The sequence below is a fragment of the Phaethon aethereus genome (genome assembly GCF_964289735.1).
Source record: "Phaethon aethereus genome assembly, contig: HAP1_SCAFFOLD_408, whole genome shotgun sequence".
Classification (NCBI taxonomy): Eukaryota; Metazoa; Chordata; class Aves; order Phaethontiformes; family Phaethontidae; genus Phaethon; species Phaethon aethereus.
This window is the reverse complement of record NW_028114283.1, coordinates 1-25,722: the sequence shown is the minus strand read 5'-3', so window position 1 is coordinate 25,722 and position 25,722 is coordinate 1. Positions and strand designations below refer to the sequence as shown.

Sequence of the window (25,722 nt, the reverse complement as noted above, 5' to 3'; positions counted from 1 at the left end):
CAGCCCCTCCAGCACAGGGCAGGGCCCGGCAGAGCCACATTCCGCTGCAGAGTGTTCAGGCAGCCCCTGACAAGACAGAGACCACAAAGAAACGTGCTGCCCTCCCGTCGTCCTTTAATGGTGCCCATAAAACCTATACAAACCCAAGGAAAGTGCCTGTACTGGGCCCAGCCCTGCAGGGAGCCTGCCAGCAGCAGCGAGTGTGGGGCGCAGCCAGTGCCCTGGGGCTGGGGCAGGGCAGAGACAAAGTGGGTACAAGAAGGCAGCACCCCAACCCCACGAGCAGCATTTGGCACCCAGCACCCATCAGGAGGGTCCCTGTGAGGGTGGATAGCGGGCTCAGCCCAGCCCCAGAGGTTACAGTGCTAACGGTCTCGGACACGCTCGGCTACTTCTTGTAAGCTACGGAGTCTGGCCTGGAGAGGTCTCTGCCTGCAGCCGCTTGGGCCGGCTGCCAGTGCCCGGGGCCAGGCAGGGGCACAGCAGCCAGTGAGGCACTGGGGATGGGGCCCAGCAGCGCGGGCTCCAGGCCACCTCCACCACCAGTGCTGGGAGACGGGCATTGCCCTGGAGCCTGAGCAGGGGCAGAAGAGCCTCTGCGTTGATGCTGGCCAAATTAACCTGAGATTCTAGCCACCACGAGGCTGGAGAGCCACCCCGGGTGGCATGACCGGGGTCCCAGAAAGTGACAGTCCCAAAGGAGGATCCCTGTCTGGAGTCCTGGGGGAGCCGGCGGGACCGACGCCAGCCTCAGGCATCGGTCCTGGTGCTGACAGCCGGCAAGGGCTCCGTGCTGGCAGGCGGGGGCTGCGCCACAACAGGTGTCTGCAGATCTGGGAGAGAAGAGCTGCAGATCAGCGGCTCGGCCCCGTCTCTGGTGCCAACGCACAGGTACCTGGGACATCCCAACACCCCCAGGAAGCGTCCCACAGACCAAGGCTCCTAAACCTCTAGCCAGCGCACAGCCGTGCCCCCCGCCCCACAGAAACCTGCAGAAGTGACCCAATGGCAGTCCCCGCGGCCACCAGTATGGCCAGTGCCCAGGGAACGAAGCCAGCCTGGGGTCGGCTGCTCCCCCCATACTCTGTCCCCGGGAGGACATGGGCCCAAGCATCTCTCAGCTGCTAGCCCCTGCAGGGGCTTCAGGGAGCCATTGCCTAGGATAAAACGAGGAAGGAGAAGGCACCTCCGTGGCCTGTGTGGTGCTTCCCTCCACTGCCACCACCAGCCCTGGTCTGGACAGAAATCACCGAGGGCTGGCTATTAAGCAAGAGATGGAGCTAAGTCAGACCCGAGCCTCAAACCAGAGCTCCAACTCCCACGCGAGATGAGCCGGGGGAGCCCCACACAAAGCCGGGTGCTCTCAGCCGCTGGGGCTCGAGACAGACGCAAACAGCCCAACTCACCGCTGTCCTCCGCACACATCTGCGCCTCCAAGTCCTTGGGGTCGACGTACTTGTAGGACTCATCCTCCTTTGGCGGGCAGCACGTCCCGCAGCAGAAGAAGCAGCAACAGCAGCAGCAGCAGCAGGTGAGAGCGCCGCAGCAGAGCGCCAAGGCCTGCAGGGGAGGAGATGGCAGCCCCCGTGAGACCACCCGAGCCCCACCAGCGGCCCAGCCGCCATCGCGCAACCCCGTGCCCGGCAGCCCCGGCAGGGCCGGGCTCACCTGGAACCACCACTTGGACATGAGGAAGTAGTGCTTGACGGCATCGTCGCCAAACTGCTCGGCCACGTAGAGCCCCAGGGAGCCGTACTGGTCGTAGAGGCGGCGCTTGTCCTCGTCGCTCAGCGTGGCGTGGGCGCTGTTGATCTCCTTGAAGCGCTCGGCCGCCGCCGGGTCGTCGGGGTTCTTGTCCGGGTGGTACTTCAGCGCCAGCTTGCTGCGGGGCACGGCGGGAGGGCGGCCCGGGCCGGCCCCCCAGCCCGTTACCGCCTCAGCCCCGGCCCCCGGCCTCGCCCCCCGGGCCGCCTCGGTCCGGGACGGGCCCGGGACGGCCCCCCGGCCCGCCCCGACCCGCCGCGGCCCCGGCCCGCGGCCCCGGCCCGCTTCCCCGGCCCGCGCCCCGCCGTACCGGTAGGCCTTCTTGATCTCCTCGGGGGAGCTGCCCTTCTGCAGGCCCAGGACGCGGTAGAGGCTCTCCCCGACCCGGGACAGCTTCCGCTGCGGCCGCCCGGGCTCCGCCATGGCGCCCGCGCCCCGCGGCCGGCGGAAGGGAACGGCGGGGAACGGCGGGGGACGGCGGCACCGACCGCCCCGGCCCGGCCCTGCCCCGCGCCCGCCGCCGCTTCCGCCTGCGCCCACCGCCGCTCTGCGCAGGCGCGGACCCGCGGCCGCGCCGCGGCCTCCCCCGGCCGCACAGCACGGCACGGCACGGCACCCCCGGTCCGCGGCGGCACCCCCCACGTACTCCCGGGCACGAGGACACCCCCATCACACAGTAACAACTCCATCACAGCCCCCACGCGCGAGGACACCCCCATCACACGGCAACACCCCCATCACACCCCACGCGCGAGGACATCCCCATCACACCCCACGCGCGAGGACACCCCCATTACATGGCAACACCCCCATCACACCCCACGCGCGAGGACACCCCCATCACACGGCAACACCCCCATCACACCCCACGCGCGAGGACACCCCCATCACACGGCAACACCCCCATCACACCCCACGCGCGAGGACACCCCCATTACACGGCAACACCCCCATCACACCCCATGCGCGAGGACATCCCCATCACACCCCACGCGCGAGGACACCCCCATCACACCCCACGCGCGAGGACACCCCCATTACACGGCAACACCCCCATCACACCCCACGCGCGAGGACACCCCCATTACACGGCAACACCCCCATCACACCCCACGCGCACGCGGGCTCCCCCCCGCCCCCGCGCCGGCCGCAGGCAGCAGGCAGGGGGTCGCGCTGCTCCTTTATTGGGGTACAAAACGAAGGCAGCCGGGGCAGCGGGGAGGGGGCGGCGCCCGGGGCTGGGGGCGCAGCGGAGCCGCCTCAGCCCCCGACGGGGGGCACGGCCCTGCTCCGCCTGCCTCCGCGCGGGAGCCGAGGCCGCTGCGGCCCGTTCAACGGAGAACCTGAGCGACAGGGGCGGCAGCGGGCGGGCAGAGCACGGCCCCGCGCCCCGCCGGCCGCCCGTGGGGCTGGGCCCCGCCGGGGGAGCGTTTGAATATCAAACCCCCCCGCCGGCGCGGGGCCACCGGCAGCCCCGGCCCCAGCGGGCAGCCCGGCGCGGGGCTGGGATGGAGTGTTAGAGCGGTGGGGACAAGGCGGTTCCTTGAGGAGGTCCCCGATCCCTGATGGTTTCAAGTAGCCGGCCTGCCCCGCAGGAGAGCCGGGCGGGCGGCCGCTCAAAATAAATACAAATAAATACAGATTCCAGCAAGGGAGCCTGCCCGGCCCCAGAGGAAGCCGTGGGGGGGACCAGACCCCATCCCTCTCCTCCCCAGGGAAGAGGGTGACCGGCCCCGCAGGCCCGTGCCTCAGGGAGACCACCTCTCCCTCCCGCGGGTCCCAGACCACGGGAGACACCATCCCTCCCTCCCCACTTGGAGGGGAGGACAGGCCCCGCACGGGCCCACTCCTGCGGTGTGGAGGGAGAGGCTGGCAGCAAGGGGCTCGTCCTGCGGGGCAGGAGAGCCAGGGGCTGGCAGGGCTGTGCCGCAGGTAGGTGGGCACAGGCTGGCAGCTCGGAGCCCCTCCTGGGGGCAGAGGTGGGGGGCTGGCCCTGTAGCCAGCCTGGCTGGTGGCCCCGTGGCCACGCAGCTCAGCAGTCCATGCCGTCGCTCTCACACCAGGCAGAGGGGCCATCAGTGCCGAAGTATCTGTCCCCAAAGTTACCTGAAGGAGGAGGGACAGAGTGAGGCGATGGCAGCACCGGCCCCATCACAGTTCTGCGCCCCAGGGCTCCCTCAGCATGGCTGCAGGCACAACACAGGGGCGAGGGGCTGGGGGCCCGGCCCACCAGGGCCGGCAGACCCTCATCTGCTCTCACCGATGCCCGGGATGATGTGGAACTCCTCATTGATCCTCTTGTCCACGGCAGTGGTGATGATGCGGACACGGGGAAAGGCGTACGCCACGGAGTGCACCCCCATCTCCGCCATCAGCAGTGACAGCAGGAAGATCCTGTCCTCCTGGACGTCGTGATCCTGTGGCACACAGAGCTGTGAGAGCCTGGCTGGTGCCAGGAGGGCCGCACGCCCCCGCCCACACCCTGCAGCCCCCGGCACCTCACCAGCAGGACGCGCACTGCCATCATGGCCGCGGCTCCCGTGGACACGGTGCTGTCCATGAGGATGACGTAGTCCTCGCTGATCTCCTTGGGAAGGCGCAGGTAGTGGAGCTGAGGAGGGAAGGAGAGGTGGTCACTCGTCCCACAGTGCCGGGGGCCTCTGTGCCGGGGCAGCGCGTACTGCTCACCTCGGGCTCCCCCGTGTCGTGGTTGGTCTGGATCAGGATCTTGCCCAGGCGGATGTCCTTGCACACAGCCGTCAGGGCCTGCTCCATGGTCTCCCCTGCTCGCAGGATGGACACACCTGTGATCTGGGGAAGGGACAAGGACATCTTTGCCTGGTGCTGCACAGGGGAAGCAGCTGCTCCGGTGAGCTCCTGAGGCTCCCGCACCACGGAACAGGGGAACAAGACCCCGCGAGCATCTCATCTGCACGGGGATGGACCCTGGGAGCCACCAGGTTTTCTCACTCCGTGCCAACCCAAGACAGGGCAGCCGTGTGCTTGTGGGGAGAAAGAGTCTGGGACAATGTCTCACCCTCTGCCTGTGGAACCGCTTTCCTTCGTACGTTGTCCCCTGGGGCGTCTCCACAGTGACCGACTGCAGAAAGGGGAGGAGAAGGGAGTGGGGACAAAGCCGAGCGCCTACGTGGCCCAGGGGCTCAGGGAGGGGGTGATGTGGCCGTGGCCGCACCTGAGGAGCGGTCACTCACCTTCAGTGGCAGGAAGGAGAGGGCATGTTCAATCAACAGTCTCATCAGGCGCTTGGAGTAGAAGATGAATTCGTCCCTGGTTGTGTCCTTGTTCCTGTTGAGGGAGGACACCCGCGTGATACAGGAGCAGAGTCCCTGCTCCACCTGGCAGCCGGCAAACGGGGCGCTGGAGAAAGGCCGGCACGAACAGAGAGCAGCCTGTGGGAACCTGGAAGCTCTCAGGGAGGAGACAGTTTCTAGTCATTATCGTTTCAGGGCTTGCTGAGGACCTAGGGTGTTGTCTAGAAAGGACCACATGGTGAAGAAACGTGTTCAGTTCCCCTGGAAGGGGGACACAGAGCCTGCAGCACACCATGCAGACAGGATAAAGCGAAAGGATGCCACACGATGCTGCTCAGTCTGCTTCAGGACACAGGGGACGGTTCAGAGCCGACTCCGCACCGCGGGCTAGCTAGACAGGCAAAGGGAATAAAGCCAACTGCAAAAAGGAGGGATAAGTGAGCGTAACGGCAGCAGCCAGGTGTAGATGTACACCCTGACCCTGAAGAGAGATGAGAAGCAAGCGTGGAGGCACAGCATTACTCGCTCGGAGCACCACCTCTAATCGCTGCTGAATCTCTGCGGGAAGAGTTGCACGGCTGGAGATTTAGGACATAGCTGCTGACTATGTGGAAAGAGGCAGGAGCAGAACGGGGGGCGAGAGCAGCAGAACATCAGGCAGCACCGTCGGTTCTTGGGGCAACCGAAACCCAGGAGCAAGCGGCAAGTGTTTTGCACGGGCCCTGTCAGGGGAGCAGAAGGAGGAACGTGAGCACGCCCAGGACCGACCACAGCACGGCAGGACAGCCGGCTCCGGGAGCACCTCAAGGTGGAGGAGACCAGACCGCACCACGGCCAAGAGCGGCTGGGTCACCCGACACCGGCAATGGGGAAACATCTGACATGTTCTTAACTCCTCTCTGTTTATGTACCAAGTTAGAGATAAACTACTGCCAGGAACCAGATTTTGAAATACCTGGCGTTATCTCATGGCAATGCTGAAATGCTGAGGGCAGCAAGAAATAAAATAAATGGAAAACAGAATAAAACCACAATGGGACTGTAATTCACAGGAAACCTCCCCTTCTCCCTCAGGAAGAGTAAAGCCAACTGTACGCGCCCGTGAGCTAATCCCAGGGGCAGAGGGGGAAAAGAGGCTGGCTTTTCTTACAGGGAGCATTTTGACCATTGGCACACGTATGTGTTTTAGTCTAACTTCTTCATCACACAAAAGAAACTGCTGCGCAAAACCTTGTGTTTCCTGTGAGACACGGTCCTCAAAGCACAGTCACACAAGCACGTACGGCCCTTCATAACAGGCAGGACTGTCCCAGCTCCATGGTACTCACAGGGCTGTTTTCAGGGGAGCAGAACAGCTCATCCACCAGCACCGTCAGTGTCAAGTGCCTGAAGACAGAGCACCTACAGCAAGAGGTCACTCAGCAGGAAAAGGAGAAGATTCCGAGATTTGCTAGTTTAAAACGTGACCATAAAGAATCCAGCAAAGTATCACTTATTCTTTGGCAAAAGAATAAGCAGCAGGTTGTAAGGTAAGTGCCATTTTACTGGAGAACTGTCACGAACAAGCTTCTGGTTCCCTGGCTGAACAATAACCAAGAGGATGACTGACACCCAAGGACTGTGGTTAACAAGACGTGGCTGAAATCTGTTTTCTCTTGTGCGACTGGTGCCTAAAGCAGTGCAGCCCGTGTATATCCCCAGTGCTTTCTGGGGAATGTGAGGAAGAAAGGAACCCTACAGACATTTGCCAGTTACCAGATGGAAGAGGTGGAACTGGCAACAGTCCAGAAGAGGCAGAAGGATATAGAGTATTTTTACTCTGTATTTTAGGACATCATCTGCCACTTCTCACATCACACCACGATGACAGACAGCGCAGCCAACAGTGCCCACAAGAAGGATAAACAGTCGCTACTATCCCGAAATATTTTTGCAGCCAGACCCGGGTAGCTCGCAACCGAGAGCTCCACAGCGACCAGAAAGCCCAACTAACACGGACATCTCCAACAAGCCCTGTGACAGCGGGGGACTCCCAGAGAAGCTGGGAAAGCAGTCCTGGTCTGGAAGAAACAGGCACCCTGCCTACAAGCTCTTCAGCGTGGGCTGTAAGCACACGCGCTCCCTCCCTTCACCCACACGCCCACCCACGGCAGCTCTGGAAGCACCACCCGAGCTCCAGGTGCCCAAGCCCAGCAGCAGCCCTGCCTCCGCCGGCAGTCCCTCGCCGCCAGTCGCCCCCGACAAGCCCCGCTCCGTCACAGACGGGCGGGCAGCCCCTCCGGCCGCCTGACCCGGGCGGGATGGGCCCGTCAGTGCTTCCGCCGAGGCGGGTTCCTCCGCAGCCTCCGGAAGGCGTCCCAGAGATGGAGGAGCATCCTCGGTCCCCGCACCACGACGGCCCCAGCGTGCTTCCCTTTTTGTGCGGGGGCGAGGACAAGCAAGCCACAACCATGGAAGGGGGGGGGCCTGCAAGGGAGGCCGGCCCGGACCTCCGCCGGCAGTAGTGGACGACCCTCCCCGCGGCGGTCAGAGCACGGATCCCTCCAGCCGTGCCTCCGTGTCGAGCGCATTCCTGCCTCTTCAGCCAGCAGAGCGGTCCCTAAGGTGACACCGCTGCCCGCACGCCAGGCCCGCTCACGCCACGGGCTCGGACTCTCCTGCCGTCGCCCAGGGGAAGCCTGAGGGCACGCGCCGCTCCGGACTCCCCCCGTGCCGTCGGCGGCGGTGCCCGTGCCCACAAGCCAGGACCCCAGAGCTGGGCACAGCAGCGCTGCAGCCACCTTGCTCTTCCCCGGCACCCTCAGCAGGCGACGACAGCAGGAAAGCACCGGCGGCCCCACAGGGACCAGCAAGCACCTGGCAGGGAGCCTGAACGCGCTGCCGGCTTAGCTCACGAACACGAGCGTCCGTAGCTGAAAGCCAGCCATCGCGCTCAGGCCCTCGGGAGACCTGAGCACGGGCAGGTTTCACGTCTGAACCACCTCCTCTGGCGCCGGCAACTTCCCGGCACGCAGGGAGCACCTCGCTCTGCCCCTCGCGGAAGCGCCGACAGCCAGACACTTCTCGAGGGCAGCTCCAGCGCAAGACAACGTGACCTGCCAGAGCACAGTCCAAAGGCTCAGGCCTGCGCAAGCCTGCGAAGGGAGGCAGGTGACCCACGCCACCCACAGGCTGAGCCGCAGGGGATGTCCTGGAGCCCTTCTGCAAGCCTGTGGCTACCGAGATGCAGGCGGTGGAAAGGAAACGCCGTTCTCCTGAGGCAGAGATGTTTCGGGGCTGTTGGGGGGCAGAAAGGACCGTTCAGGCGCTGCAGTGTCCTGACGTCTAGCACAAAATGCTCCTACTGACTCTGGTGATCTGGACCCAATACTGAAGAGTCTTGTAAGTTGGAGGATATGACCCATACCCTGATTACACTGTCCATTCTCAGCCTGATCATGAATGAAATCATTCAGCCACTCTAGTGCAGGACTATTTTTCATTTTCTGCCTCTCCACAATAACAGAAAATTGCTCTGGAAACCACTTCTCCCCGAGATGCTAAGCCTGACTTTGCCATGACTATACTCAGCGAGATGCTCATCTGCTGCCACAATGCAATCTTCCAGGAGGGCCCTCGGAGACAGAAGGCTGAAGCACAGAAGAGCCTCCAGTGTTGAACAACAGGGAACCGCCGTCGGCCGGCAGCAGCTTGGCAAGCCAAGATCAACAGGCTGTCGCCACGGGAGCCGCACTGGGAAAGGCAGGATGAAAAAAGGGAGGCTGGAGAGAAATCCTGGTTCACAGCTCGCCGGTGCTTGCACAGACGCCAGGTTTGGTGTGCCCAGGCACTCTGAAAGGCAGTACTGCTGGAGCACCAACACCCCGTGAGGGCTGCCGCTGCAGAAAGGGGCTGACGGCACCGCGGCAGCCGGAATGAAGACAGGAGATCGGATTTGCCAAGACATGGTAACTTAACGCACTAAGGTGTGGGAAGCTTGGCAAAAGGTGTGCTTTCAATCCCCCACCAGTCTGGGCCTCTCCAGGAGAACGTCAGCAGGCAGGGAGCAGCGCCTCTGGAGCAGAGGGAAGCCCAGAGAGTCACGCATGAGGATCATTAACAACTCCACACCACGCTGAAGTCACGCAGAAGCAAACGAGCGCTGCCAAGCATCACCTACAAGCACCAGAAATACAAGCTGCCTTGCTGTCACCAAATACAGGAACTTTTTACCAGAAGAGTTCCTCAGCTTAGAGATCTTAGTAACAGCATCGCTTCAGCTTTCTTTTCTTTCTTGGGCTGCAGCAGGATTTGAGGGGGTGGCTGACAGGCCAAGTCAACGCCCCTCATAAATGTGGTATTTTTCATTTACCATCTGGCAGAGGCAAAGTCCGCCTTCCCGCAGCCCTGCCGCTCGCACCGGCCGGCCCCAGAAGCACGGCGTCGTTACAGCAACTCGAGATCAGCTCCAGCCACAGCCCGCATGGGTTAGATCCCCTCCCTCCCCAGGGCAGCTGAACAAACTCCTAAGTCTAAGTAGATTAAGGTTATTAGACGCTTCTGGCGTAAAGGTGGAGGCAGAACAGGCCATGCCCAGCAAGGCAAAAGGACACAGACTTCAAGGAGGAAGACGGGAGCAGCAGCTACAGATGAGAGAGGATTCAGCGGCTGCGGTGCCGTCCCTCCTGAACAACGGCTGGTGAAACCCGGCCCTTGGATCAGCTAACGGATCAGCGCAAGCTCACGTTCGTCCGGGAGCAGCACGCGCCGGCACCATGCTGTTGGCTCTCCCGAGAGAGCAGGAGCTGCCGTAGGTAAAAGTAGGTAAAAGGTCCATGACAAAGCCTGTGAACAAGAAGGCTGGAGACGGGGCGGGCTGCCGCACAAAGACTTGCATTCTTCACTCCCCCCATGACCCCGGGATAAGGGAAAACTGCTCCTTTCCAAGCAAACCACTTTCAGCCTCTGGAGGTGCTGTTCCCCCAGGATGTCCCTTCCACCCTCATCTTCCACTGAGCACGCCGACGGCAGATGAGCTAGAGAGGTCAGCTCAGGCCACGAAGAAGCCACTGCCAGAGAGCTGGGGGAAGAAGATGCTGGCGAGACAGGGTCACGCCTGCTCCAAAGTTCCCTTAGCTGGACCTGAACTCAGAACTGCTAGAGTCCACAGCCTCGGGGTGAGGTACATGGGCTTCAGACACCGGCACAGGTCTCTGCCCGGTGCGCGTGCGGCGCCGCATCACCTGCCGTTTTACTGCTGTGAACCGCCTTCGGAGCCTGCGCTTTGACGGGGGGAGCCACGGGGGGAGCCACGGGAGGAGCCTGGAGAAGGAACACCTTGCTTCCCACAAGGAGGGGCATAGCTCGCGTGTCATCCCGAGGGTATGTTCTCCAAGCCGACACGTGGGCGCCGGTAGCCAGCCGCAGCGCAAGCAGGCGCAGGAGAAGAGCCCTGCTGAGCTCAGCATCCCCCTTCTGTTTTACAACCCAGTGACAGAAATGCACGTAGAGGCTGCAAGCTTCTGCTTCTGCAAGCGCAGTAACAAGCAACACCTTTGCGGTCCCACAGGATTCGGCTCTTCGCCCTGCACTGACACTACTGTCACTCGGGAAAAAGGGGCATTGGTGAGGAATGCAAAGACCAAGCGTGCGGGAAAGCCATGGAAGCAGCAGCCTGCGTCGCCTCTGTAAGCCAGCTCTAAAAGCAAGTGCCTCAGGAGACGGGCAGCAAGGGCACCTCACCCCATGCCACCAGCTACTATGTCGGTGCTCCAGCCAGAAAGAGCTAACCAGTCTCCTCTCATTATAAGAAAAGCCTGCCCATGGCTCAAAAGTCACCCCAGGGCAGCTGTGCCAAGGTCTCATCGCCAAAAAAGTGCCTGTAGGCTAGAGCCTTCTCTGTTCAGCAGTTCTGCTCCAAGAAAACACCTACACCCGAAGCCCTAAAGGCAGAGGAGGAAAAACTCACACCAGGTTTTGTAGTGTGATCCTACAGAACAACCCTTCTGCAAGGCACAGAAGAAATCTTGAACGAAGCAGGGACCTACCTGATGATGGTGTGCATGCCTCGCACCTGCGGCGTGTTCTCCAGGACGCTCAGCGTCTTCGGCAGTGGCTGCCCTTGGTGGGCAGAGGCCAGAGCTGCCCTGCAACAAGGAAGCAGTGATTAGAGCTGCACCGCACACACACACAGAGCCACTGTGCCAGACCCTCTCAGAGGAGGGCACAGCCCCCCACCGAAGAAAAGCTCCTCCCAGAGAACCCACCACACAGGCTGGACACCAGAAAGCACCTGGCCTTCCTGCCCTGATCCCTAGGAAAGCCCCACGTCTGGTACCAGGTGTGGCATCCCAAAGCAGTACCACCCGGTAAAACCGGGGCAAACCTCCCCCGAGCCCAAATCCAGCTGTCGGCAGCCTCCACGCACACGAGCCTCTGCCAGCACCCGGGGAGCGGGAGCAGCAGCTCTGCACGGGCAAGACTGTGCTGCGTACCCTGGGACAAGGGTTGCGCTGAGGTGCGAGGACTGTCCCACTGCGGCCGCCTACATGAAGTCCCAGAGAACAGGGACTGGCCAGGGCACTTCTGCCGCGGAAGGGAGCAGCCCGGGGCAGTCCAGCACTCGGGACAGGAACCATGCTCCAGAAAGGGACAGGAGCAGCGCAGGGAGCCAGTCACAGAAGTCAAGTGTGGCTGCTGTGGGACGGGTCATACAGGAGCCTGCGGCCGCAGCCAGACAACCCCCAGGAAGCCGCACGCAGGGCAGCCACCCCGGCTGTCAGGGAAGAACAGCTCGGGCGTCTCAGCAAAGCTTTGGCCAGCAGGGACAGAGAAGAGGCAGGACCCAGAAAAGCGGGTGCTGGCAGCTCTCCACCCCCTGCCCAGGAACCGGCCCCACTGCGGCCGGCAGGGTCCCCACGTACCTGACGGTGATCTCGCGCTGGGAGGTGGAGCAGAGTCATCCAGCGTGACGGAAGGGGAAAGAAAGGACATCCAGTCACTGCACGGGCCAGGCACGAGGGCAGCCCCGGTCCAGCTCCCATCACTTCTCCCGGGGCTGAACCGAGAGCAGGAAAACCACTGCTGGGCGCAGCCGGGAGGCAAGGGCAGGCTGCCGGGGCACAGCCAGGGGCGAGCGTGGAGGGGACAGCTGAGAGCACGAATTGCTGACTGGGACTAACGGGGACAGCAGGCGAACGAGGCCAGGCCAGACCGCGACTACCAAGGGCCACTGCCAGGGTGGGTAACACGCCCAGCCCCCTCTCCATTCCCCAGCCCCCATGTCGTGACTCAGCCTGCCCCGAGAGCTGTGCTAAGACCTTTTGTAAAGGGAGAGGCGACACCAAGAGCCTCTGGGTGCTCCAGGAGCACAGGGCTGTGAGCAGCCTCAACCTCCCCTCTGCGTACAGAGTCCTCCTCCTCGCCCACGCTAGCTGCAATCGATCCGCCCACACCTCACCTTCTCCAGCTGGCTGTGCACATGCTGCACAATGAGCTCCAGGGCCACAAAGTTTTCCCCACCTGACAGGAATGCAGAGAAGCCGGGTCAGACTCATGCCGACCCAAACCCACCCCAGGACACCCGACGCTCAGGTCAGGTCTGGCAAATGCACCGCTGTCTCACCCCTGGGCACCACGATGTCAGCGACCTGCACAGTGGGTTCGATGTACTGCTCGAAAGCTGGCTTCACAAACTTGTTGTATTGCTTGATGACACCCACAATGTCGCGCCCACGTTCCATGATGTCGCGTTGTAGTCGCCGCACCAGCCGGATGTCAGAGTCCGTGTCCACAAACACTTTCATGTCCAGGAGCTGGAAAACTGGGAGGGGTGAGCACCCCCTATGCAGCCCCCCTTCAGAACTGCCTTGTTCCCCTCGCCCCAGCCAGGTCTGGCCCCCCAGCGCTGGCACCCAGCGCTGCCTCCCCTGAAGCCGCTGACACAGAGGTGTTCTGCCAGCAAGCGGTGGGTGACCTCTCCCTGCGTGGCCCCCAGGCATCGCCCCGCCCCAGCGGTGCGGAGGTCTGGGCCAGGACAGCGCCCAGCCCACCCGCAGCATACCACCACGCGCCACCTCCCACACCACGCGCTGAGGCGGGCCGCCAGCCGCGTCAGGCAGCGATACCTTCAGCAACTCCTTGTTCGCAAAAGCCAGTATCCCTTCAAACACGATGACGTTGGCCCCATATACTGTTTTCTGTGGGCAGATAAGAGCCGTACTGATCCTGCCCCCCTCACACACACTGCGGCAGTGCCAACGCTCAGCACAGATAGCACCTCAACGCCTGACCCACACCGGGCTCTCGGCACCCATGGGTGGGACTCCCCATAACCACCCTACATCACCTAACCTTTAAGGGCCCTTATTCTCTCCCCTGCACTTGATAGCCCAGCCCCACATTGACCTAGAACCCTGAGCCTTGCTCCAGAACCCAAAACCTCTGCCCAAATGCCTTCCCCTAGCCCCCATCCTCCCTGCACTCCTCCATGCTCTGCACTGCAGCCCCTCTCCGAACTCTGCGCTGGCCCATTTCCATTCTGCCATGCTCCCCTCCTGCTCCTACACCCCCAATCCCCCCAGCGACCCTCCCACACCTGGCGGCCCCCAGCCTCTCCCTCCCTTTTGCCCTCCCAGGCCCCACAGCCCCCACACTCCCTACTCCTCCCCACAGGCATCTCCCACTTCCCAGGGGCTCTCCCCACAGCGTCCAGCCCTCCTGGGGCCCAGCCCGGCTCCCCTGCGGCACCCACCCACTCGCGGCGGCGGCTGTGCGTGGTGAAGTCGTAGACTGGCACCTTCACACTCTTGCCCTTCTTGAGCTTGCGGAGGACACTGACGAGCAGCTCAAAGTCGAAGGCGTCGGGGTGGTCGAAGTTGTAGTCGCTGCGGGCCGCCAGCGCCTGCTGCCCCTCATCCAGCACCTGCGGGCCCCGTCACGCTCAGCGCCGTGCCGGACCCGCGGGCCTCGTCGCGCCTGGCGCCGCGCCAGCCCCCCCGGACCCACGGTCCCCAGCGCTCACCTTGTAGAAGGAGTCCATGGAGAGCAGCACGACCCAGGGCACGTCCAGCGCCTCGATGATCCGCGTCGCCACCGTCGTCTTGCCCGAGGCGCTGCCGCCGCACAGGCCTGCGGGCGAGCGGGTGGTGGCACCGCGGCGGCCGCGGCCCGGCCACGGCTCCGGTGCTTCCCCCACTCCAGCCCGGTCCCAGCACATCCCCGGCCCCGGCTCAGGGCCCGGCTCCACCGTTTCCCCGGCCCCACCGCCAGCCCTTCCCCAGCCCGGGCCCGCGCCCGCCGCTCACCGATGACGAAGGCCTCGTCCACGGGCGCGCCGGTCTCGCTGTACCAGGGCGGCCGCCCGGCCGTGTAGATGGTCCGCTTGCTGGTGCGCAGCAGCGGCGGCTCCGGCTTGCACTGGCTGGCGGTGCGGCGCCGCGGCGACGGCGCCAGCGGCAGCCGGCTCAGCAGCGAGTCCAGCGGGCCGGGGCCGCGCTCGGGGCCCGCCGCGCCCCACCGCTCCTCCGCGCCCGCCGCCGCCATCTCCCCGCGCCGCCACGGGCCGGGCGGGACGGGCCGCGGGGGCTGCCGGGACGGGACGCGACCGCACGCGGCTCCCGGCGGCCCCCGCGGCCCCGCCCCGCCCGCGGGCCCGTGCCCACGCACCGGGGGGCCGGGCCCCGCCGCGGTGCCGCCGCTCGGGACCGGGACCGGGGTCTCCAGGGACGGAGACCCCACCGCCGCGCTGGGCGGGCCGTGCCCGTCCCCTCGCGCTGAGGAGCGTGTCCCGGCGCTCAGAGGGACCCTGCCGGGGTCCAGCGAGTGCCGGTGCCTCTGGCCCTGTCGCGGGGCCCCACGGGAAGGGCCCGGCTCCCCCCTCCGCGTCCCCTCCCTGCAGGTGTGGGCACGCGTGGATTCAGCCCCCTGAGCCCCCCTTGCTCCAGGCCGAGCAGTCCCAGCTCCCCCAGCCTTTCCCCACGGCAGAGATGCTCCAGCCCCTTCGGCACCTTCCTGGCCCCTTCCTGGGCTCTCCAGTCTGTCCCTGTCCCTCTTGCACTGGGGAGCCCAGCGCTGGCCCCAGCGCTCCCGGTGCGGCCTCACCGGAGCCGAGCAGAGGGGAAGGATCCCCTCCCTCCACCTCCCGGCAACACTCCGAACGCAGCCCCGGACGCCATTCGCGGCCTTTGCAGCGAGGCCGTGTTGCCAGTTCACGGTCAACCTGGCGCCCACCGGGACCCCGAGGCCTTTTCTGCTGAGCTGCATTCCAGCTGGGTGGCCCCCGGCACATGCTGGTGCTGTGGGGTTGCTCCTCCGCAGGGGCAGGACTTTGCGCTTCCCCTTGTGGAACTTCAGGAGGTTCCCGTCAGCCCCGTTCTCCAGCCTGTCCAGGACCCTCCGCGCTACAGAGCGGCGCGACCCTCCCAGCTCGGCGGCGCCCGCGGAGGGTACGCTCTGCCCCGTCCTCCAGATCATCAGTGAAGACGTTAAATGGGACTGGACCTGGTAATGACCCCCGGGGCACACTGGCCATTGCTGGCCTCCAGCTAGACTTTGTGTGGCTGACACCACCCTCTGGGCCTGGCTGTGCAGCCGGTTTTCAACGCGCCTCACTGCCTGCTCACCCGGGCCGCGCTCCCACAGCTTCTCTAGGAGAGTCTTACGGGACTCTGAGCCACAAGCCCTGCTGGCGCCTCGGTAGATGACGCCCGCTGCGCCTCCCGTGTCCACCAGGCCCGTCATTTCATCGCAGAAGGTGCTCAGCTTGGCCAGGCGTGACCTCCCCTTGCTGAAGCCACGCTGACTTCTCCTGTTGACTTTCTTGTCCTTCACACGCTTAGAAGTGGTTCCCATGAATTAGTTGTCCCGTCACCTTCCCAGGGACAGAAGTGAGGTGGACCTAAACTGCCATCCCCATACCTAACCAGTCCCCCCCCGTACCCAAACAGCCCCCCATATGAAAGCAGCCCCCCTAACGCAAAGGGTTTCCACATACCCAAGCAGCCCCCCCACACCTGAGCAGATGCCCATACCTGAACACCCCCGCCGAGCACCCCACGCTGCCCTGGCTCCCGGCACTCCCGGCAGCGCCGCCGCTGCTGCCCGGCGCCAGGGCCCCACGCAGCCTTGGCCGGACCCGCTGGGTCAACCCCCGCGCCCACCGGTGCCCCTGGCCGGTGCCTCAGTTGGGGCCGTCCGCCCCGATGCCCGGAGCGGCGGCACCGCCGGCTGGGACCCCTCTGCCCGGGGAGGGGCCGCGCTGCCGGCGCTCCTCCGGGTCAGAACCAGGGACCCCCGGGGGGGGCGGCTCCTCCCGACCCCCCGGGCCCGGCCCGTTCCCCCCGCCCTCAGACCGGGTCCGGCGCGTGGCCGGGAAGAGGGGCGTGGCCAGGAGCAGGGGGCGTGGCCCGGGCCCCGGCTCCGCTCTCCCTCCGGCCTGTGGGAGGGCGGGGCCTCGGCGGGGGGCGGGGCCGCGGCGATCCCGGTGGCGCGTGCCCGCGGTGCTACTCGCCTCCGGCATGGAGTCCCCGACCGGCACCGAGAGCGCCCGCCTGGTCAGCCCGCGGGGCGGCCCCGCCGACGGCAGCCTGCGCCTCAAGAGGTACCGCCGGCACCGGCACCCCATCGCCCCGGGACCCCCATCGCCACCGGCGCCGGCACCCCCGGCACCGGCACCCCCAGCACCTCCATCACCCCCGGCACCGGCAGCCCCGGCAGCCCACCTCCCCGGCACCCCCATCGCCCCGGCACCTCCATCACCCCTGGCACCGGTACCCCGGCATCCCACTGCCCCGGTACCCTGGCACCCCAATTGCTCCGGCACCTCCATCACCCCCATCACCCCCGGCCCCCCCCCACCTCCCCGGCACCGGCACCCCCGGCAGCGCCAGCTCCCGCCCCCCAGGACCCGCAAGCCCCCGGCACATCCAGCACTGCCCAGCTCCCACACCTCCCACCCGCCAACACCGGCACCCCCGGCACGTCCGCCCCCAGCCCCTACGCCTTCGTCCGTCTACACAGACATCAGCAGCTCCGCAGAGCCGGGCCAGCCCTGGCCGTCCTGCACCGACACCTCCCTCCAGCCCGCACCGGCACCCACCCCCTCCCTGGAACCAGCACCCCCACCCGTGCGCCAGCCCTGCTCCCCCCTCGGGTGTCCGTCCGGCTGGTACCGGCTCCCAAACGTCACCTCCCCGCACCGGTACTGTCCATCCATCACCTCCCTGCACCTGCACCGGCACGCTGTCCACCCCCTCTCCCTCACTGCTGCCCCACGCATCAGCGCCCTGAGCCTCGGCACCAGTCTCCCGCCTCCGCTGCTCCACTTCCCACGCCTCACGTCCCCGCACTGGCGCCCCATCCAGCAGCCCAGCCCCAGACACAACACCTCGGTCCCACCGGCACCTCTGCCGCAGGCATCTGCTCCCGCCGCCCAGGCACCCAGACACCCTCGCCAGCATGGGATGCGATGGGACCGGGGTGCCGTGTGCCTGGCGCTCTGCAGCAGCCCGGCCAGCAGGAGCCCCGGGGGGGCCGGGCAGGGGCACTGGGAGCCCGTGCGGCCAGTAGTGACCCAGGCCCTCAGTCTGTTTGCAGGCTCCCCGGAGACCCTGGCACCGCCAGCCCCCCCCGCTCTGGCTCCCCGCTGCCGCTGCAGCCCCCCTGCCCCCAGCCCCAGCCCGGGGAGGCTCCAGGCTCGCCGGCAGCTGAGCATCGCCTGCACCGTCTGCTGCGTCTTCATGGTCGGGGAGGTGATAGGTAATGGCGGGACGGGGATGGGGTTGGGGGGCTGCTGGGGCACGAGGTGCCAGCTGCTCTGTGCCCACAGGCGGGTACCTGGCGCACAGCCTGGCCATCATGACGGACGCAGCCCACCTGCTGACGGACGTAGGCAGCATGGCCGTCAGCCTCTTCTCCCTCTGGGTCTCCACCCGCCCGCCCACCAAGACCATGAGCTTCGGCTGGCACCGCTCAGGTGAGCCGGGGGGGGGCACGGCTCCACGGGGCCTCTGTGGCCAGGGCGGGCGCTGATGGCTCCTGTCTCGCAGAGACACTGGGTGCACTGGCCTCCGTCCTCTCCATCTGGGTTGTGACCGGGGCCCTCGTCTACCTGGCAGCCGCCCGCATCGTCAGCAACGACTATGAGATCGAGGCGCGAGCCATGCTGGCCACATCCGCCGGCGCCGTTGGCGTCAACTTGGTGTACGTCCCACACAGGACCGCGTGCACCCATGTCCCCGCATCCCCCACACACCCCCTGCCTGGGGCCCGACCTCCCCTCCTGTACCCCTGCCCCACATGTGCCCCTGGTGCCCCAAAACCCCCAGCCCTGGCGCCCAGATCAGCTTCTGTCCCCATGCACCAGCCTCGCGTCCCCAAGCGCCGCCTCCCCCTATTCCCTGTCCCCCAGGTGCTCCTGGCTGCACGTACACCCCTGGCCCCCCCGCCCTGCCCCCATGCCCACCCTGAGCCCTGGCACGTGCCCCAGGCCTCACTCCTTGCCCTGCCCTGGTCCCACACGTGCCCCAGACCCACGCGCCTCCCTGCAGCGTTGCGGCTGCCCCATCCTCGCTGTGCCTCCAGCCTTGCCCCACAGCGGGACCCTGCCCCACACCTCTCCACCCTCCTAAAGCCTGGGCGTGCCTGCCTGTGCCCCCTTTGCCTGCGCTGCCCGTATGCAGGTCCAGGCAGGGCCAGCCAGGCCCCTGCGCCCTGCCTGGCGCAGCTGAGCCAGCCCTGCTCTCCCCAGCATGGCCTACATCCTGCACCAGTCCCCCGCCAGCCACGGCGCCGCGGGCTACGAGCAGCTGGAGAGCACCGGCGGCTGCCTGCGCGGCCGTGCCCCCCTGCCCGGCAGCACCAGCGTCCGTGCGGCCTTCGTCCACGTGGTGGGTGACCTGCTGCAGAGCATCGGTGTCCTCGTGGCTGCCACCATCATCTACTTCAAGGTGCCTGGGCTGGACTCCCCTCTGCTGCCCGTGGGAACAACTCCCTCAGCTGTGGGGCTGGGGGTGCCGTGAGGCACTGGGGCCCTGGCAGCCCCACACCTGGGCGCCCAGCCCAGCTCTGCCCCCCTCAGCCCCACACTGTGCCCCAGCCCCACAGCCTCATGCAGCCCCTGCTCTCTCCAGCCCCAGTGCAAGATTGCAGATCCCATCAGCACCCTCCTCTTCTCAGTCTTTGTTCTCGGCTCCACCTTCACCATCCTCAGGGATGTCTTCAGAGTCCTCGTGGAAGGTGAGCGGTGGGCGAGGAGGGCGCGGGACCATGGGCGCAGGGGAGGCGCAGGAGCTCCTCGGGGCTGCAGCTGCCCCAGCCCCTTCCCCCGAGCGAGGCAGCTCAGCCCCTCGCAACCTCTGCTCCCGGCCCCCGAGCCCCCCCAGCCAGCCCGCCCGCCCCTCTGTCCTGCCCCCGGCCCCCGAGCCCCCCCCAGCCAGCCCGCCCGCCCCTCTGTCCTGCCCCCGGACCCCGAGCCCCCCCCAGCCAGCCCGCCCGCCCCTCTGTCCTGCCCCCGGCCCCCGAGCCCCCCCAGCCAGCCCGCCCGCCCCTCTGTCCTGCCCCCGGCCCCCGAGCCCCCCCCAGCCAGCCCGCCCGCCCCTCTGTCCTGCCCCCGGACCCCGAGCCCCCCCAGCCCGCCCGCCCGCCCCTCTGTCCTGCCCCCGGACCCCGAGCCCCCCCAGCCCGCCCGCCCGCCCCTCTGTCCTGTCCCCGGACCCCGAGCCCCCCCAGCCCATCCTCCCTGCCCCAGGCAAACGGCCCCGTGGTGAGAGGCTGCCTCACCCCGGAGCCACCGGCCCCCGCCTGGTCGCAGCCTGGGGAAGCCCCCGCCCCCCGGCTGTTCCTGCCGCAAGCCCTGACCCCTGGGGGGCCGGGGCCAGCCCCCCGGTGACCGGGCGGTGCTGGCAGGGGCGCCGCGGGGCGTCGCGTTCGACGCGGTGAAGGAGGCGCTGCTGGGGGTGAGCGGGGTGCGGGGCACCCACGACCTGCACCTCTGGGCCCTGACGCCGAGCCACCACGCCGTGTCGGTGCACGTGGCTGTCGGTGAGTGCCCCGTGGGCAGAGCCGGGGGGGACGCGCCGGCCGCCCCCAGGCGGGGGCTGAGCCGCGCTGCCCTGCCGTGCCAGACGCCAGCGCCGACCCCGAGGCGGTGCTGCGGGAAGCCACCACGCAGCTGCGGAGCACGTTCGGCTTCGCCACGTGCACGGTGCAGGTGGAGCGGTACCAGGAGGCGATGGGGGCCTGCCAGCACTGCCGGGACCCCCGGGCCTGAGCCGGCCGGCGGGGTGAGCTGCCCCTGGAGCGGAGGGGGGCAGCGCAGGAGAGGGGTGCTGCATCGGCCCCGCTGAGCGTGCAGGGTCCCGGGACACACACACAGCCTGGCCCCGCAGCACAGGGGCTCCCCCAGGACCCTCCACCCCCAGCTGGGCCGGGGGCACCTGGCCTGCCCCGGCCCCAGGCACACTGTGACCAGCCCCAGAGGGAGAAGGGGGAGCCTGCCCCACGGCATGGCCCCCCACGGTGCCCTGCTGTCCCCCGCGGGAGAGGGGAAAGGAGGGAGCCACTGGGGCTGCTGCTGGCCCCAGCCCCAGATGCTCCTGTGCCCCCAGGGCTGCGGGAGCCACCCCACTGCCCCCCAGGGCCAGGGGCTTGCTGCCCCCAGGGCTGCGGGGGGCCAGGGAAGCTGCTGCACCCAGTGGAGTGTGGGGAGACGGGGCAGCAGCTGCCCTGGCCTTGCCCCCCACCAGCGAGCCCAGGCTGGGGCCCGATCCTGCTCAGCCTCCGCCTGATCCATTCCCCATCGTGAGTCTGTGTCTGTTGTGCCTGTGGAGTGTCTGTCTGTCCGTCTCTTTGTGCAAGAAGCCCAGCAGGCAGCGGCAGAGCCCGCAGCCGCCAATAAACGTGTTGGAGAGCAGCAGTGGCGGCGCAGGGAGCCAGGAGGGGACTGGGGAGGGGGGACGACCCCGAGCCCCTGCGAGGGGCAGAGCAGGGCCAGCCCCCAGGGGCCCATGGCAGCACCACAACCAGCCTTTACAAAACAAACCATGTTTACTGCAGAGTTGAACACAGGCTCAATATGAGCAACTTCAGAGCTCCTCGCATCCCCCCCAGCCCCACACGCCCTGCCTGGGACAAGGCTGGCCCCCCCAGACCCCTGCCTGCACTTGCGCTGGGGGGTCAGCCAGCGACGGGGAGCAGGAGGCGAGAGCAAACGCAGCCCCACACCAGTGGGGGCCTGTGGGTGCTTCGCCAGTGTCAGGCCCCAAGACCCACAGCTAAACCCAGGGACACACACCGGTCCCACCACCTCACCCCACACCAGCTCAGACCAAACAGCGCAAAAGGAACCTCCTGGGCCCAGAGCACAAGGGCAAGTGTGCTGAGTGGCCGAGGCGATGGCCAGGAGCAGCCATCCCTCCCGCAGGATGGGAACCCCAGAGGGTAAGAAGCACCGAGAGGGGGCACACAGCCCCCCGGACAGCACAGAGCGGCCCTAGCCCAAGCTCCTGCACAGGGCAAGCGTGGGTGACGGCAGCAGGAGGGATCCACCGCGCTATTCTGCGGGTAGGGGAGAGGGCTCAGGGGGGCTAGGGCTGCCGGCCTTGTCCCCATAGAGAGAGCTGAAGCGGGCACGGCGCTCCGGGAGCAGCTGGTGGCCCACGCCAGAGGCCAGCCCCACCAGGCAATGTGCCCTCACTATGCCCGCCTGCCCACCCGACACCAGCCAGCCGTGCGAGTCCAGGTTAGGGCTGAAGCGCACCTGCGGGAGGAGAAGAGGGTCAGGAGAGAGGGGGCAGAGACCCTGGGCTGGGTCCTGACCCACTGCAGCAGCAGCCTCCGGCCCACACCCTGCCGGGGTACGTGCAGGGCTGCAGGCTCGGCGCAGCGCTCTCACCTTGTGCAGGGACTCCAGCTGCAGGCGGTCGAGGCTCAGCTCTGCTTTCACCTCCTGCGTGTGCATCCTGCGCATGGGCTCCCGGCTGGGGAAGTTCTTGAAGCTGCGCTGTGAGGCGGCAGCACCGCGATGGGCTGCGTGCCCCGAGGAGGAGCGCCACACGCGTGGCAGTCCTGGCAGCACCAGGACCGCGGCACAGGCAGGTGCTCCTTGGCCAGGGGCCACGCGTCACCCTCAGGGTCACACACCAAACTGCCACGGCCCAGGGCAGCAGGAGCCCCCCGGGGAGGGCCAGGGCAGGGCGGCTGGATCATGGCAGAGCCCCCCACCCTGGTGCCCCTCCAACAGCTCTCACCCAGACTCGCTCCCCCTCTCTAGGGCGCAGCCTCGCCCCGGTGCCCCATGCCAACACCTCCAATCATGGCCCGGCACACTGGGGAGCGAGGGCCGAGCCTGCCGCCGCAGCCAGGACGCCAAAAGCGCTCCTCTGCCCGGGGCTGATGCCCACAGCCATGCCCCCCACTGCCCTGCGACCCGGCAACCGGGGGCTCCCTGCCTGCGCGGACCCCATCCGAGGCCCAGCCTGCGCGGCGTCCAGGGGACGGGGTAGCCCACCCCCGTGCTTTTGGGGCAGTCAGCCCAGGCTCCACCAGAGGCGAGGGGCTGCTGCGATGTCTGAGTGGCATCTCCTCGCCCTGCTGCTCCCGCTGCCCAGCCACCACCCAACACGCCCCTGCCCCGCTCCCACGGGTCCTGCTCATGGTTAGGACCACCCAGCCCCAGGCCTGCCCTCAGCCCTCTCCTACCAGGTCTGTGTCCCGGAATCGGATGTAGCTCTTGGTCACCATCTCACCGTACAGCCTGGTCTTCGGCAGCGCCTGCTCGCCGCCCTCTGGCCCGGCGGGGCTGCAGGGCAGCAGATCAGCTTTGTAGACCGGCTGTGGACGAGATGGGGCTCAGGGCAGGGCGGGGGGCCTGCCTGCTCCTCTGCAGGCAGGGACCACCCGGCACCGAGCGGGGCTGGGAGCCCCAGGAGCCCTGCCCCACAGCATGGCAGGTCTGGGGCAGGGGAGAGGAAGGTGCTGCCATAAGGGCCGGGGACAAACAGGGCCAGGTCTGCCCCACGGGTGAGTCTAACCCTGAAGGTCCCGTCCCCAGGGCCGAGGCTGCTGCCACCATCCTTCCCCGCCACACAGCCCCTGCCCGGGTGGGAAGGGCACAACACAACATGACACACACACACACAACACATGACACGCACATATATGGGGCAGCAGATGCCCCAAGGGTGGCTCAGGACTTTCCTCCAGCAACCCAGGAACACAACTCCCACACTGCCCAGCCCCACGTGTCACGGACGACAGCCTCTTACAAATCTGCGGTCTGAGGAGCGCTTGACGTTGAGGGGGTTGAGGGCCAGGTCAGGCAGCACCGCAGCCACCAGCTCGCCGGTGATGTCTCCTGCAGCCACCGTGTTCAGCCAGTCCGAGCCAGATATGCTCTGTGGGAACAGACGGCTCTAGGGTGCAGGGTCCCACCGTGTGTGTCCCCCTCCCAAGCCGGGCTGCAGCACCACGAGCGCCAATCCCTGGGCACCACCCACCGTCCCCCAGGGAGGGACGGGCTCAGAAGCACAGCTGGCTTGGACACAGGCGGGGACACCCCCTCACCCGGCTGCCACGGTCCCTCGTCTGAGGAGCAGGGGGTGACCCCAAGATCCAGGGCCTCACATGGCCGGGCAGCACCACTCCCACCCACAAGCTGTGGGCCCAGCTGGCACCGGGTTTGGGGCAGGCGCCCACCCCTCTGACATGGTCCCCAAGACAGAACTGCCCTGCACCAGCCTCTTACCCACACGGTCCCCTTGCGAGGGGCCACAAAATAAGCCTTGAAGCCCAAGTACCCGGCGTCGATGTAGTGGATCCCACAGAGACCGTAACTGCCACAGAAAGGGAACAGATGAGGATGGAGCTTCGCGCTGCCACCCCAACAGCTAGGCAGCAGCCCACCTCCCGAGAGACCTCAGGGCCCGGGTGGATGGAGGGGGGCTGTCCTTGCTCTAGCAGCACGTCACAGCACCGCGACGTGGCTCAGGGCAGCTCCCAGAGGCTGAGAACACACCAAGATCCCAGGACCTTTCTGCCAACCTGTGTCAGTCTGGGTGCACGCAGGAGCACCGCTGCCCAGCCCAGGGGCCTTGTCCTTCCCCTTGCCCACCTTGCTTGTGCCCCGGGATAGCAGCCCCTCGGCCGCACCAACACTGCGCCGCTGCGGCATGACCCAGCACGAGCGGAGCCTGCCTTTGCCACAGCACAGCCGGACACTCCCAGGGAGGGAGAGACCAGAGGGATCCCTGGGGAGTAAGAGCAGACCCCAGGAGCAAGCTGACACCTGGGCACAGGGTGGGCACTGCGATGGCCCCGGCACTCACGAGGCGTAGCAGTTGTCCTGGGCCACGGTGACCCCGTTGTAGGGCAGCAGCCAGGCCACCTCAGTGCTGAGGAACCGCTTGATGCTGTTGATGGGCTCATAGAGCCGCCGCAGGTCCCAGAATTTGATCTTACGGTCGCTCCCTGCCGTGACCAGGAAGTTGCTGAGAACCAGGAGAAAGGAGGACTGAGACCCCAGTGCAGAGTAGTGCCGGGTCCCTGCTGCAGGGACGAGGTGGCCCCGGTCCCGCAGCACAGTGCTGCTCCCACAGGTAGGAGCTCAACACCCCTCACCCTGGAAAGCCCAACCCAACCTCTTCGGTGCCTCAGAGGGACAAGTGCCATCAGCATCGAGTCCTCTCAAGTCCATCTTGGCAAAGGAGTCTCATCTGCAGGAGTGAGCCCGCTCTCCCAGGCGGGACCCGCACCAGCACCACCTCCCCTGCCCTCACCTGTCAGCCTTGCACCACTCGATGCTCCGGACCGCGTGGTCGTGGGCTGGAAAGCACTGGAAAGGGTAGAGCTTGAGGGAGCCATCGGGCTGGTGCACACACTGCAGCAGGGACTTCGTGAGCAGGTTCCAGACAGCCACAGTGCCTGTGGGATGAGACCCGTGCCCGTGAGGAGCTGCCCCAGCAGCTGCCCTGTGACTACGCTGGTGCTGCAGAGGATGCCCAGTGCCACAGCGTGGGACTCAAGGCAGCAGGGGACAGGCAGCGGGACAGGCAGGGGCTGCGGGAGCTGCGAGGCTCAGCAGCCAGGCCAGGGCTGGAGCCGGGGACGAGGGCTTAGAGCGGGGGACGAGGGCTTAGAGCGGGACAGGATGGCTCAGGTACAGCAGGTCCTGGCAGCACAACACAGAGCTATGGATCGCCTGAAGCCAGACACAAACTTGCATCCAGGCAAGTCAGAGAGATGTGGATTAAGCCAGAGCCATGTCCTGGAGCCAACAGGTACGCAGAGGTGTCTGTGGCCAGCCCAGGGATGGGCAGAGAAGTTCCTGCACGGTACCTGCCACTTGCTGCTGCTCACCCCCATGCTGCCCCCGAACCTCATCCTCAGGCTCCCCCGCTGCCTGCCCCAGGCCGAGGCTGAAGGAGCACAAAGCTCCGCGCGTCTCTGCTTGCTGCAGGGCGAGGGCTGCTCCCCGACCGCTCTGCGGTGGGACGCAGGCCCCTCTTGTGCAGGACGGGGACTCACCGTCATAAAAACCAGCTGCAAGGTGATGATGGGGCTTGGATGGCATCCAAGAGAGGCTGAAGCACTGCCCGCACTCGGACGCATTCCCTGCCTGGATAGAGCCCACCTGGAGCGTGGCAATACACTGCACCTGGAGGCCAAAGGACAGACATCAGTCACGGCCCCGCGCTGGTGCCATCCGCATCCC

The 25,722-nt window shown here is 66.5% G+C and overlaps 4 protein-coding genes across 4 annotated transcripts; 1 reads left to right on the top strand and 3 right to left on the bottom strand.

The window, feature by feature from the left end:
* Positions 1–750: 750 nt before the first annotated feature.
* Positions 751–2,187, bottom strand: DNAJC5G (DnaJ heat shock protein family (Hsp40) member C5 gamma; the record flags this gene model as incomplete). The annotated part of the gene is made up of 4 exons (XM_082015698.1): positions 751–833; positions 1,407–1,560; positions 1,669–1,882; positions 2,075–2,187. 4 exons carry the CDS (start codon positions 2,185–2,187, stop codon positions 751–753), a joined length of 564 nt encoding a protein of 187 aa, XP_081871824.1.
* Positions 2,188–3,493: 1,306 nt separating this feature from the next.
* On the bottom strand, positions 3,494–14,558 carry LOC309416128 (uridine-cytidine kinase-like 1; the record flags this gene model as incomplete). Its single annotated transcript, XM_082015703.1, has 14 exons — positions 3,494–3,870; positions 4,025–4,181; positions 4,268–4,375; positions 4,453–4,575; positions 4,802–4,864; positions 4,977–5,070; positions 11,063–11,161; positions 11,939–11,955; positions 12,475–12,536; positions 12,640–12,829; positions 13,142–13,213; positions 13,768–13,938; positions 14,038–14,144; positions 14,321–14,558. The coding sequence occupies 14 exons, from the start codon at positions 14,556–14,558 to the stop codon at positions 3,797–3,799; spliced, it is 1,575 nt and encodes a 524-aa protein (XP_081871829.1). The 3' UTR covers positions 3,494–3,796.
* A 1,973-nt stretch (positions 14,559–16,531) lies between these two features.
* SLC30A3 (solute carrier family 30 member 3) lies at positions 16,532–20,283 on the top strand (the record flags this gene model as incomplete). Its single annotated transcript, XM_082015702.1, has 8 exons — positions 16,532–16,614; positions 17,599–17,771; positions 17,842–17,988; positions 18,062–18,215; positions 18,763–18,961; positions 19,145–19,250; positions 19,920–20,054; positions 20,138–20,283. 8 exons carry the CDS (start codon positions 16,532–16,534, stop codon positions 20,281–20,283), a joined length of 1,143 nt encoding a protein of 380 aa, XP_081871828.1.
* Positions 20,284–21,460: 1,177 nt separating this feature from the next.
* GTF3C2 (general transcription factor IIIC subunit 2) lies at positions 21,461–25,665 on the bottom strand (the record flags this gene model as incomplete). The annotated part of the gene is made up of 8 exons (XM_082015708.1): positions 21,461–21,771; positions 21,907–22,014; positions 22,713–22,844; positions 23,279–23,407; positions 23,758–23,845; positions 24,338–24,499; positions 24,788–24,932; positions 25,536–25,665. Coding segments are annotated over 8 exons (1,101 nt in total), but the record flags the coding sequence as incomplete, so codon positions are not given.
* Between the last annotated feature and the right edge of the window lie 57 nt (positions 25,666–25,722).